The 14301-nt window shown below is 38.3% G+C and overlaps 1 protein-coding gene across 5 annotated transcripts in view; it reads right to left on the reverse strand.

The window, feature by feature from the left end:
* The window catches only part of PARD3B (par-3 family cell polarity regulator beta), a 402616-nt gene that overhangs the window by 267388 nt on the left and 120927 nt on the right, over positions 1-14301 (reverse strand). For all 5 annotated transcript variants that reach the window (XM_050340097.1, XM_050340096.1, XM_050340094.1 and 2 more), the window contains one exon: positions 673-779. In XM_050340097.1, the coding sequence (XP_050196054.1) occupies positions 673-779 (107 nt within the window). Of the gene's footprint in view, positions 1-672; positions 780-14301 lie in introns of those variants that run through there.

Below are 14301 nucleotides of genomic sequence, written 5' to 3' on the forward strand. Positions count from 1 at the left end.
CCAGCTGTCATTCAGAAGCTCTTAAGAATTTCATCTTTTTATAAGTAATGTAGAACACCTTTTCCACACACAAACAGAAAGCTTTACATCTTAAAACTACAAAGTGAAACATGTGGCCTAAATGTGACCAAGACAGCATCACTTTTAGAAGACTGAAGACAGCCTGTAAAAACATCTAGTTAAGAATTACCACCTCCTCACTAATTATGGCTTTGCAATAATATTTAGTAGTAACTATATTGAAATAAACAAATTTGTCTTCAAAAGGGAAGAGTCAGGTGTTAAAACAGGAAAGTGAGATGAAGAAAAGCCTGGATATCAAAGATGACAGAAATGCCATGAGAAAAAGGGTGCAAGAACAAAGATGCAACAGCAAACTGGACAATACAATCCTGAACAAATAAAAAAATTCCTAAAAGTTCAATTCATCTTCCAGGGCCTTATGTCCCCATTCAGTTTTATGTAAATCTCTTTAGAGACTAGCAGAATCACTGCTAACTGATTGTACCATGTGAAATAATGATTTTTTTCCAGAGGAAATTACCTCCTTTACAGAAAACAGATATGATGCATTTTGTTATTGATCCAAATTCAGCTTATAAAACTACTATATACTAACAGGTAAAAAAAGCTTGTAGGTCTTAAGAAAAAGGTGAGTTACATGACACCTACTGCCACGACATGCTTGAGGCTGTGGTCACTGGGATGAGAAGCACTCGGGAAATCAGCAGGTGCACCCAAAGCTGGATCACTGCTCCTTCGCACTAGAAGCGGCGTTCCTACGAGACAAAATAAAATGCAATGGTTCAAGGATGCTAAATAAGCACAAGGGAAAGCTTCTTGTGGTTTAAATTAGAGATGTGTGCAACACTTAAATATAAGTTTGTCTGTGGTAATATCCACCTGTTAAATGGCTAGATTTGATAGGGTTGTGCCATTTAGTATTTACTAAGCTAGAGAAATGATAACGCTTTTAAGCGCTGTTATACAGACTTTCTAAAACTGCTGACAAACAGGAGAAAAAGGCACCTTCTCAGAGAAGCTCATGAGTAATTGCACGTATCGGTGACCACATGTACCATCAACTTCTACCAGGGAAATCATATGGTTGGTCTGAGGAATAACTGTGAACACAGGAAGAACTAGCTACTGTTGTTGGTCCTTACAACTGGTAGTGGTTACTCAACCAGAACATGGACTAAAGACTTTCACTCCCCACTAAGGACAGCTCTCATTGTGCTATTCTGCATTAATCCACCCAATTGGGATGTCACAATCTCATCTTCAACTCTTCCTTGGTTTCTCCTGGTGTATGTCCAAGGGCTGTAATGAGCAACTGCTTTGTCTTCCACACACCAATTACACAAGCCCACACTTAACCTGTACAGAAGGTCACTGACTATGGCATGAGCATATACATAGTCATAAATTCTATCTCCATAAGCGCACAAGATGCAATAGTCCATCATCACCACTACACCTCTGTGCTGCCCCAGCCTGAGGCATATAAATGACAGAGCAGGCACAAGAGGCAGCTGAAGGATAACTCCCTACAGTAACTTCATTTAGTATTTAACACACCTTGGGCTGGCTCTGCAGAAATGGCCTAAATACAGATATAAAGAGGGGGAAGAAGTTTCATTCACAGCAGATCTGTCTCCCACTACTGGCTGCCAGGACTGCCAGGGAACAGACATGGGCAGTTGCAGTGGTTTGAGAAAAGTTATAGGGACTAAACAACTTCCACCTGTAGGCATCTTCAGTTAGACTCACCAACTATTCAGGTCTATTGCTGTGCTTTCTGGGAATAACCTCAAAGACCAGTCAGCAGCTTCTAGCAACACAGCCGTCCGGTTAACAGAGTACACTACAGAACACCCTTTGCAAAACTTCCGGGTGGGCCGAGAGGGAAAACGTATTTTGGATAATGTGAAAAGTTCCTTTCTCATATTCCTAAAGAAAATTTAAAAAAACCACTTCTTTTTTCCTACAAGCCTTTCCAAAGTAATTAATTTATAGGCAAAACTAAAAAAAAATATTATAGAACATTGGTCTAAGACAGTAATTCTTCAAATGTTTCAAGTGAGTGAAATTAAGATTATAGCTGTCAGTTATAATACTAATTACAGTGGCTGGGGCTGATGACAGCCATAATTACTAGATCTATAAAAGGATTTTGAACATGCAACAGTTTCCTCATTAGATGCTAACAAAGCTGGAGTGACTGTACCACATTCACTTTCAGCACATCTTTGTCATTACAGTTGGAATAAATATCAGCACCTGATGTTGAGGAACAACCAGAGAATCCAATGACCTTACTCTTCCTTATAGTGAGTAACAGTTTTTATATGCAGGTAATCCCTTCTGTGCTTACTTCTGCAGGAAATCAGTAAGAAAAGCAAAAGTGAGGCTTAAATTTGTGTCCTGGTATTGAGGGAATGTTTAAAAATCAGAAAGTGAATATTGTTTTTTGTGCCAAGTGATTACCATCTTTGCACCAAGAGCTATGTGTGTTTTTACAAGGAGGTTTTGAATAAAGGGTTTCATCACCAAACATTACTCTTGTGTGATTTTCTAAATGTGTCAGCATGTCAAAATGAACCAAATCTCTCCACTCAAATAATCCTGTTCTTCCCATGAAACTTTAGAGAAATTTGTTTCCTCTCTAGGCATACTTGATAAGAAGGTATATAAAGGCTAAACCCAAGAAGCATTGAATTTTTAAGTTACTCTGTTCTTTAAGATAAGCGCTTATTCATTAAAATAAATTTTTCTGTATATGACCAAAATGTTTCTGGTGGCCTGTAGCCAGTTTTTAGTTTCTCCTCAATACAACAGTTTGAAAACAGATGCTGAGACATTTTTGTGTGATTCAATATAATTTAGTCTCCAGCTCCTCTTGACATAAACACGAAAAGTACAGAGAAGTGCTCTTGCTAAACTACCTGAAAAACCCTCTGCATTGGTACTTTTATTTGTAAAACTTACACAACTCAATGGCCACACTGTTCCTTATACTCTTCAAGGCCACCATTCCAGCCCCTTTCCTCGTTTCTGTCCTCCCTTTTCCACAATGAGAAATGCACACAGAAACTCAAAGGGGTACAATAAATTCCCCACAGTCAACTGAAGAGGCCAAAGATGGAAGAGAGGGGGACAAGTGACCCCATCCAAAACAAAAATCACTTATATCAAGCTCCCTCCTCCTCCCAAAGCCAATACTTTGAAATTAGATTTTGCCTTTTTCCTGAGCTGTCTTCTACAACCAACTGCTCATTTCTTTCCCATTCCTCTGGCTGAGAAAAGGATGAAGGACCTATCACCGTGACTGCTGGGAGACAGGACCCCCATGTGTTCCAGGGCCTCCCAGTAGCCCCAGCAGGTGAAAGAAGATGTCTCCTGTCTCACACCACTTCAGCACTTCTCTCCGCTCTCTGTGTTGACTGTTGCAAGACGCTGATTTTACTCCATTCTCCATCCTCAGTCCTGGGATCTCCTTTTACTTGCTTTCTGTCACTGTTTTCCAGAGAAACTGCATCTTCAATTTTCAATTTACAGCTGTCTAAACTTTGAAACTAAAGTCTGCAGGAGCAGCAGGATTATAAAGAATACTGTCTTACAGTTTGGGAAGATGGCCCTGCAGCTATTTGCTCTCTTTTTATTCTTGCAAGTTTTTGCTTATTGCCATGAGACTATGAAATTTATGGCGCTCATCTGGAATGCTTCCCTACTTGCACAAAAACAACTGGATTTTTTGGCTATTGTCTATAATGCTTTCTCTTTTCTCCCAATATGCTGCAAATTTTAGGGTCCTACACATCATTTTCTTCTTGAAAAGAAAACCAAAGTCTATTTTCTTCATGTTTTGTAATATGCATTTACAGACATCTAACAATTTCTTGTACAGAAATACCACACATCACAACATCTCTGGGAACAAGTCAGCTGTAGTCTTTAGCTAAAATTATACAAACCAGTCCATCTGGCCCTTATTGTTTTACATGCACACACCACAAAAGCACAAACCCAATCTTTTATTAGACAATAATAAATTGAACCAAGGTAGTCTCTCTGATAGGAGAAAACACATATCAAACAGGAAGATCGGATTACAGATTTGAGAAGAAGTGGTACATTCCTCCTTGGCAGGGAGAGTCCCTTACCTGTCACGAGACAGCAATTCTCAGCAGCTCCCTGAGCTGACACACTCTCCTCCATCTCCCCTCATCTCCTCTGCTGCTCAGGCTGCTCCCTGCCATAGGAACAGCATTCCAGCCTGCGCTTCTCCCATGGGCTCCTTTCTTTTTCCAGCCTTTCCCTGCCTCCTCTGTACTGCATACTCAGGTCTCTTGAATGCAAGCCTGCTCCCTTGCACTCCAGAGAGAAACCTTCCCAAATCCCACTGCCCAGGACTCAGCCTGACTCAGGAGCTGAACCACATCCACTATACAGACATATCTTGAATTTGTTCATCACCATCTTCCTTAGATGTGAATAAAATGTAAAGAAAACCCATCACCAATACTATTTATTGCAGACATGCTATAGACAATTATACACATTTTCTTAAGAGATTCTGTCAGGAAACAGACCGTTGCCTTTTTCCTTACTTCTTCCCTTTTGTCATGGTGTGTTTCCATGTTATTCTACTCACGCTTTGCACTTGTGCTGAACATTTATAACAACCAGTGTAAGCTCAAACACAAAATTCATCTTCCTCTGAATGATGAGACACAGAGAAACTCCTTCCTGCATACCAAGTTGCTCATAGAAACACATTTTTTTACAAACACTACTATTTTGTCCAGAGCAGCACTTTGTATGCTAAACTTAGGAACTCTGTTTAAAAAAATAGTCATCCTTGTTTTGCAGCATTGCATTACGAGTTTACAGACAAAAAAATTCAAACACATGTCCAAGACTAAAATTTTTCTCATGATGGCAGCTTTTTACCTCAATCACTTCAGGGTGTGCTTCCCCTTCTTTCAAAATCTGTGCCATGTACCTTTTATTATGGTATCACAGCACCTTCTAAGCACACGTGGATGTGTCAGCCTTATGCACAATACATACTCTTTGACAAAGCTGATGAGATGAAGCCCTGCAGTTTTCCTTACTTAAGGTAAACTCTATCACTTAGTTTCAACTGCAGATCAATCTTTTCCTTTTGCTAGCATCACCCTCAAAAATTAGTATCTACACAGATTCACGGTTAACAGTGTATTTTCCCTGAACTCTTATGTTTTGGAAATATTTTTTTTTAACTGCAAATATGGTTGAAACAAGCATATGGTAGAAACCACACTTAGATTTAAATTGGTTGCATTAGGGGGGAAAAAACCCAAAACAAAACAGAGGAGAGAAGTTCTGCAATTTGTACACAATTAAAAACTTGCATCAACACAATGGCAAAAGAAACATCTCCATACCAGATGTAATCCTATTGTCTTAGTTTGTTTTGCTTGTTTTTGAAATGTCCCTAAAAAAGCTGTACACAGGCATTAACATACCTTGCACAGGAGTGTGCTCTGCCTCACTTGAGCCCTTTGGCAGTTCAAAATCATCATCTGATGTTAGGAGGAGCCTGAACTAACCAGAATTGAAGGTTTTAAGAACATTGTACAACCGCAGGTAAACAATGCAAGGTCTGGAGCTCGGGATCTGAACATGGTCATGGGGAACTTTGGTGCTCCAGTTGTCCCTGCTGAGGTCCCCCTAAGCTCTACAGGGTTTCTAGGCTCTGAGTTCTGGCATCAAATTTAAGGCCTAAATTTAGACAGCTGAGTACTGCTCAGGGTGACCAATATGACAAAAAAAGATTATTCCTATCCTTCCTTAATTTTGCTCATTTGTTCTAAAGTCTCAGCTCAGGAAAGCGCAGTTTACCCCCGGCCTGAAATCCTTTTATTCCTTGAGATTTAGGATGTAGGCTGCTGTTACTGGGACAAATACAGAAAAATGCTGAAGACAACAAGCGTTTATCACCCAGGAGCATTTTTGGTAGGCTGAGCTATCTATAATGCAGTCAAGTTACACACTGAAAATCGATTTTAGCATTGCTTTGGATGCAAACACTCTCAGATGATTTTAGGTAAGCTGACAAACCAAGCAACACAGGAAGCACCAGCAGATGCGTATTGGTGTTATATTGCATCAGTGACAACTAACATATTAGAAGATTGGTTTATTTGTTTTTCCAGGGAACAGGGAAGAACTGTTTGGGAGGAGAACAAAAGACACACTTGGACAGGATTCCGTAAGTGGGTAGAAGAGATTTCCAGAAAATCACCTACACAGTTAAAGTCATAATTTTAAATTCTGCTGTTGAATATAAACATGCTGACTATGATGGGAAAGGAGCTGTCCATCAAGTGTGTATCAACCTGTCAGCTGCTGAAGGCCATACCAATGACAATCACCCTGCTGCCTGCTTCCAAATTACACCTGCCTGGGCAGAGAAACAGATTATTTTCTTACCTGCAGATGCCTCCAAATACCTTTTCATAACTCCTTTTGAGTAAATCATAACAACACATCAAGCCAGAGTTGAAACAAAACACCAGAAATACTATATGCATACACACACAAATGTGAAATTGCACTTCAGTGTAGACAGTTTTTGGCTGGAAGAGCTCTGAACAGATACCAAATGAACAACCACCATGTAAACCGAGAAGTAAAAATTACTTTTAAACTGGTTCTGTTTTGAAACAGGCAGGTACTGGAGACAAAATTACAAGCAAGATATTAATTTATATTTAAATACATAAAGAATCATTAATTTATGCCTATTTTTCTTCTTTTTATCTGAGAATTTTCACGTTAACAGGTATACAGGCAATTCTTCCATTCAGTGCTTTTTGAGAGCACTAAGCAATCAGTGTGGGTAAATTTGGTCACCTTCAGATTTATTGCTTAACACCACCTGAGGCACCATGTAATGGTTCTGCCATGTACTTCAAAGGTAGCTGACACGAGCTTGTATGTTCTACCCTGTGATAGGACTGTACAGCTTCTTTTATTTCTGAAATATGTAACGCTCTGACGATGTGACTTCTATGTTTAAAGCCAACTCAAATTGCTCATAATAGCACCTATCAATACAAATTCAAATCTAAAGCTATCTGTTCTTCCCAAAGTGCACACTGCACTTTTTAAATTCCCATGGATACAAGATTAGACTAATGAACTAGGATGATGTAACAGTTAAGACAATTGACTTAAATCTACAAACAGATGAAAATCCATTTCCAACAAGGACTGCCTTTTACATATCAACCCAGTGCAGAATAAAGTACTCCCCTACCACTCTAAATGAGGTGTAATTTTTCTTACAAACTAAAATTAAAGCAATGGCCTACAAGTAAAACTCAGTAATGGTTTTAAACAGGTATTGTTTTGGGGTAGTGTTCTTCAGTGTCAGGTATCTCAAAATAATTACTTTCTCTGGTTGCATGTGCTATAAAATATTAAGTCAGATTTCAGATATGATATCAAGAACTGTTCTCACAGTTTTTATGACCAGAATGAAATTTCTTTGGTCTGGATGTTGTCAGAAACAGGGCCAGATGAAAAAACTATGGAATGTTTACAGCTTTTGCAGTTTCAAAGACAGACAAGCAAGAATCACCTGCATACATTATTTCAGTAATAAAGTTTATCTAGATCCCATTTTCAGGATCAAAATCCACATTCCTGTGACAAGAAGTTAACTGCTTTTCCTCTTAAGGCACTAAGACACGTATTCATCTACATAATACATACAAATAATGCTAATACTTTCCTCCCATTTCAAAATTCTTCTCAAAAAAGTTTCCAGCTGAAGGACAGGGCTTGAGTTTGGATCTTAACCAGATATTCTCTTTGTGCACTTAAGGACACAACCCATGCCAGACATGAGCAACTTCAGGATCTTCCCTATCAACACAGTGCCCCTATTTTCAGCTCCTCATCAGACAGACGGGGAGCGTGTAGACTTTCTGGAGTCCTGGGAGCAGCAGGACTCTGCTCCAAAGGGTCCTGGCTCCAGCTACATGGGAGAGACTGAGCAGAGGGGAAGGAGCTGCAGCAGAATCCTCCAGGCATAAGGATCAAACAGCTCACAACAGGGAGTTGTGATTTTTTTCCCCCCAACTCAAGCTCAAGCAAAGTGTGCAACTCCTTCCCTTGCTGGGCAGACTGATCAGAGTTCTGTGAAAATACACTGGTTATTACAAAATACAAGCAGCATTTTCCACTATGGGCCAGGATTTCTCTTTCTCTTATACAAGTGAAGCATCTTTATGAATCACACAGCTGTTTTGCATCAACTGACTGATGTACATCCTCCAATTCACAGCTTCAGACACAAGATTAAAAGTTACAGTCACTTCAAACATTTTGGGTTTTAATTATTATTTGGAGGGAAAAAATTGCCTTACACTAGAATTTCCCTACGCACGGGTGCACACACACACAAACACAGACACAGCAAAAAGGATTCATCTTATTAAACAGACTGGGTTTTTTAAGCACATATTACCTGTAGTTACTGAATTTAAATACATCATTTTAGGGTAATATATCCTATAAGATTTTAAAACTAATAGATCTCAGACTCTCGCACCTCATTTTTATTCACAGATTGAAAGGTGAAAATAAGTATTTCTTCTATTTCAATTCCCAGTCCATTTCTCAACTTCAAATGAAATACTTAATGAACTGTACTAGTTGAATAAACTGACACAAAGAAAATATTCTGTGCACCTGCAAAAGAGGCCACGCTGCCAAAAGCTGGTTTAGCACTTCAGCTAACATCAGTTACAGGTGCTTATGCAGTCACTTTTCCACGGTTCAACGATTTAATTTTCTTTAAAACTTTGGCAGCTAAACTGTACAGCTTGAATATCACTTTGGCAGCATTTTATTGCTAGTTGTAGAGTAGCAATATAATTTTTTTAATATTTTAATGATATTTTAAAGGACAATCACAAATTACAGTATTTGTATATTTTTGTAGTATTTAAATATTACCTGTGTTTTATATATACGATTTAAATTAAGAACGTTTTCTGTTTTTCCTTTCCTTAACAAGAGATGTGTTACTGTTATTATCTTCTATTTCGGTCATGGTAAACTAGTTTTAGTCTCAAATTTCAAACTTCCTCCTAATGATTTTAAAGGACATTTAGATGAAATAGTGAAACCTCCTGATCTTGAAGTTTTCTGTAAGGTTTCAAGGAATAAAAATGTAAGAACAACTAGTGGATCCACCTCACCCAATATCCTGCACCCAACAGTGCAAAGACTGGGATGAAAGAATAACAGTGTTGTATCCTACCAGCTTGCAAAAAACAACACTTGAAATATTTCCAAATCTGTGTGTCATCTGGACATATTTCCAGACATTGGTGAGCACCTCCTGTGAATTTGTCTCATCCTATTATAATTCATTGATTTTTGGCACGTTACACTGAATTACACAGTTTAGTTGAATGCTCCATGAAAAAATCAGTTTAGGGTTGTTTTGCTTTGTAATCTGTTGAACAATAGTTTTGTTTGATACTCTAGTTTTTTCATGGTGAGGAAATTCAATAATCATTCCCTACTGATCTGTCTTAATACTTAAAATTGTAAGATTATTATTTCTACAGGAAAGTTTAAAAGGACTCAATCACAGAGGGTTACCTGTTCCTTTTGGTGGGAGGGTTAAGAAGAAATTATAAAAATACTCTGCAGGATTTATCTTTCCTAATACTGCATCCTTCTTTTCTTAATGTCTACAGTAAACAGACCTCACTCTAATGAAGTAATGATTTAAGAAGACAGAAAAACATAAATCAACAGCCAGGGGTCTATGGGAAAATTGTGCAACATATTGGTAGGGAGGTGCATCTTTTTTGCAACTATGTTCAGGTGTAGTAAATACCACAGCTCCACATTTTAATTGGCTGATATTCTAGATATCTGTTGTGAGAAACAATCATAATCTGAAGTGGCACTTAAAAGAAGAGGGACAAAAAATGAACTGTTAACTAAGGCTCTTGAAAGGGTAAATTCAATAGAAAGTAATGAGAAAGAACTACATGGCAATGGGCAAACTGATTGAATAGACTCAACAATTACTTGTAACTTCTTTAATGATGACATCTGCATATGGGAACATGTTCATATAGAAGACAACAGTAAACAATCATTAGTGAATAAACCACCTAGAGAAAAAGCATTAAAACTGTATTATTTTGGTTTTTTAAGGAAAAAAAGGTGATCTACTACCTCAAGACCTTTAGTTGAAGTCTTAGTTCTTTTAACATAAAAAATTTCAAACTATGAATCAGCCAGGCTTCGCAGGCTCATTTGCCACCTGAAATACACACTTTGCCTCAGAGCCAATACACCACAGAGTACTGAAGGGAATTATAAACACACACTCTCCTCTATCTTCCCCAGCACCAGAGTGTACTGACAGAGGTGGCACTGCAGCTTTCCTGTGTCATATTATACTCCAGCTATTCAAAGCCTTCAGCTGCAAATATTTAGCTTACCAAGTGGGTTGGTCTGTTCCTTTTTAAGAGATCTACCTCTGAAACTAGCTACACATCAGAACTATATACAAATACTCACAGAAACAGCAACATAGAATTAGTAAATAGACAAATCTGAGGAAGAACACTGCCATCAAATAAAGTGTGTCAAAAAGCACCTCTTGACTTTTGTAATAGAATTTCTTCCATCATTTTAAGTCCCATTCATTACCTCCCCCAAAACCTTCCCTGAGGCAATAAAAGGCTGGAAATTAACATCTCAGCTAGAGAGCTGCTGCAGAAAAGTCTGTAACTTGTGATGCAAAAATATTTTCTCTCTACTTAACATATTTTCATGGGGATTCCCCTCTTACTCCAAAGTAAGGCATATTAAAGCAAGTGCAAAGGGAATAGAGACGGGGGGAATAATTGATGAGAAATAATCTTTAGGGAAATCAGAGACAGAAGGGCTATTAAAAAGAAAAGGGATTCTTTGGTAACCAACTCTGCACATAAATTTATTACCTATACTAGTATTAAATTCCTGGGTGCAGTGAAAGGAAGGAAAGACTGGCTTGTTCTGTAAACAGGCAGCCCAAAAACAGAAACACATGGAAATGTTATAGGTATCTTTACAGAAAGTATTACTGTATTCTTTTGCTGCAATACAAAGATAAAGCAAAGCTCATTTCCATGAATCAAGGACAACTAAGTAAGACCAAACTTAAGTCATGAGGTCAAAATATACCAAGCTTTCACTCTGACTGAAATGAAAAGTTATCTTCAAACCTTTAGCTTGCATGAGAACAGAAACCATTTGTTTTAGAGATGCAAGCAGACTTGAATTGATCATCACAATTCTTTTAAAGCAGATTACACTGAATGCTGCAGAGGAGAAGAATCTATCAAGTATGGTGTCATCCTCACAACACCTGTGGCAAACAGCACAGGGCAACGTTTGATATCACTACTGTGAGAGCAGCCTTCCAGGGCAGTGAAAGAGAACAGCTGTACTTCCTTGAGGAAATAAGCAGTAGTCCCTCAAATCACAGAAGGCAGCATGTGCTTCTATAATGCCTTTCTTTTGAAACTTACCAATTTGAAAATGTTAGTTTTTCTGCAGCCGTGCAGGAGAGAATTGTTATATGCATGTAGTACACTCCCATGTACTGACAAACATCAGAATGCTCAGCCAATGAACTGACATTGCAAGATCAAGATGAAAAGAATAGCTTTCATGTAAGAAGTGTCTGTCCTACTTACTCTGACACAGCATGTATACTGTGTACGAGGCATTAGTAACATTTTGTTTATCAAATTAATAGTTTCACATTGTATGTTTTCATAAATCTTAAAAGACACAATCAGGTGATTTCCTCTGTATTTAAAAACAGTCTGTATAACCAGAGTATCTCAACACCAACTTGAAAAAGAACTAATCAAATACATGCTGTTTAAAATGCCCCCAAGCCTACTTACAATGCTTACACTTCAAAGAGGATGAGAAAGAGAAGAAATTCTTTCTGAGCTCTGAAGTTACACAGAAATGGACAACATCCATACCCTGGGGGCAACAATTTAAGCCCTGTCAGACCTATCAAGGGAGAAACTGCCAAAAACTCCTGGAAGAAACCTTCCCTTCAAGTCCCTTGGACTTCAAACTAAGACACTGCCAATTGAAGCACCCCTGTTGACTGACTTAGCCACCCAAATACAAAGGGCCATTCAAAGTAAGTATTTTAAACAATCCCACGAAGCACAGTTTAAGCCAGAGCAAGCCCAAACCCACAGGAGTACATTAAGCTAATTGAGTATATTCTCTACTATAACAGTGGATAGTTAAATGTTGAGAAGACATGGCCAGAACAACTGAATCAAAATGGAAAATCAAAACTTTCTGGGTTGGCATTCTTGTTATCCTGTACTACCCAGACCTTCTGAGGGTTGAAGGATTCCCAACAATCAGTTTTCAGGAAACAAATGCCCACAGCAAAGACACTGAGTAAGGTGTCCAGAACCAAGAACTGACTGCTCAAAAGCACAAGTGCCTCAATGTAGCTTGAACTCCAACTACTATTGCCATGTAAGCTTATTTTAGGAGAGAGACCAGAATCAGCTATTCCAACCATTATTTACACCGAAGTCTTCCAATTGCCTAGAACAATGATCAGATGGGAGCAGGTGTACACATAAAGGAAGAAAATCTTCTCAGACATTTGCTATAAAACCAAGGCATTCAAAATTTGAAATACCAGAGTAAGACCTTCCAATGGAAAAAACAGGACACTTGCCCTACTTAGTAGTGAAAGCTTCCAAAGGGAGGAGCTAAACTCCTGTCACTTACAAGAGAATTTTTTTAACTTGCTCTCAGTAAATGTTATAAGCAATTATTTCTTTATCTAACCTAAACTATAAATGAGCACTAGTAAAGGCATAAATTCATTAAGAACCTAATTTTATTGTAATAGTCAGCAAAGTAACCTAATTATATCTGCTTCCTTGTATGCAGAAAGCCTCAGGATTCTTTAAACCAATTCCCACAGAAATGGAAAAAGAATAAATAAAACAACAAACAAAAAAAAATGACAGATACCTACATATACCTCACTTTTCCCCCTACCTTAGTATTCAGAACAAGGATCACTGAATACTGCCTTTTTCCAGGTAAAATCCTGACTACTTAACACCAAGGAGACGACCAAGAAAAAAGCAACAGCTAAGTTTGTGTGCACTCAACCATCATCTCCCAAATGAAGCAAATGAAACACTGAGCCAGTCACGAAGGCATTCCCAGCTCCAAGTGACTTGTCTATAAGACGGATTCTCTGTAAATAAATTAGTGCTCTCCTTCCTGCCCATATGGACGGAAAAGGAAAAAAACAAATTGAGTTAATGAAAACAACTCCCCCTTTCCTGTTCCAGGACCTGCCACGTGGGGAAAACCACTACAAAATAACAGCAAAGCATTAGGTGCAAAAGGAAAACAGAAGGGCCATTGGCACGCTTACGGGTGCACAGAAAATGACAAGAGGGTTTATGAGGGCCATAAAGTCTTTCACTGGGGTGCAGGTTACCTTACAATCACATGGGCTGAAGTCATACTACAAAGTATTCAGCATACTGTGATTTCACTGCTCACTGCAAGGTTTTGTCTTTGCACAGTTTTATAATTAAGAAACATGGCAAAAAATGGCAATGAAGAACCCCAACAGGATTTGGGGTTAAAGATGTTGAAGTTTACTTCTATTCAATTCTTTTTAATGTAAATTATCTTTTTCAGCATTTAGTTGCCTGTACCATTCTTTAGAAACTGTTGTCATGGCCACATCATTAGTGTACTCTGGGAAATCCTGCTCACAAGAAACAGTAATACAAGACAAGCTCTGCTGCCAACTTAGCAACTGTGTCTCAGTGTTCTCATCCACACAAATATCAAAATCAGTAGATCAATTTCTTTACTGTTTCAAACAGCTGCCTGGACATGTTAAACGGTTGTGTGATTCTCTAAATTTTGTAATATATATTAACAGGTGATTTATTACCCTTTGTATTGTAGCATGAAACATTTTCTTTACCCAATCACATATTCTGTCAAATTGGGATTTTTATTTACAGCAGGACTGTATTTATTTCATTGTCAACTGAAACACATACACCGAGATTTTCAGTATTAAAAGACACTGTCAGCAACAGGACCTGATAATCGAGCTATGTGGGGGGAAGGAGGGAGGCACTCAAATGTTTGCACCTCACCTTATGTTAGGGACATAGTGGAGACAGTGTTCATGAACAGCAG

This window comes from Myiozetetes cayanensis, unplaced genomic scaffold (genome assembly GCF_022539395.1).
Source record: "Myiozetetes cayanensis isolate MyiCay16 unplaced genomic scaffold, myiCay2020 scf9, whole genome shotgun sequence".
NCBI lineage: Eukaryota > Metazoa > Chordata > Aves > Passeriformes > Tyrannidae > Myiozetetes > Myiozetetes cayanensis.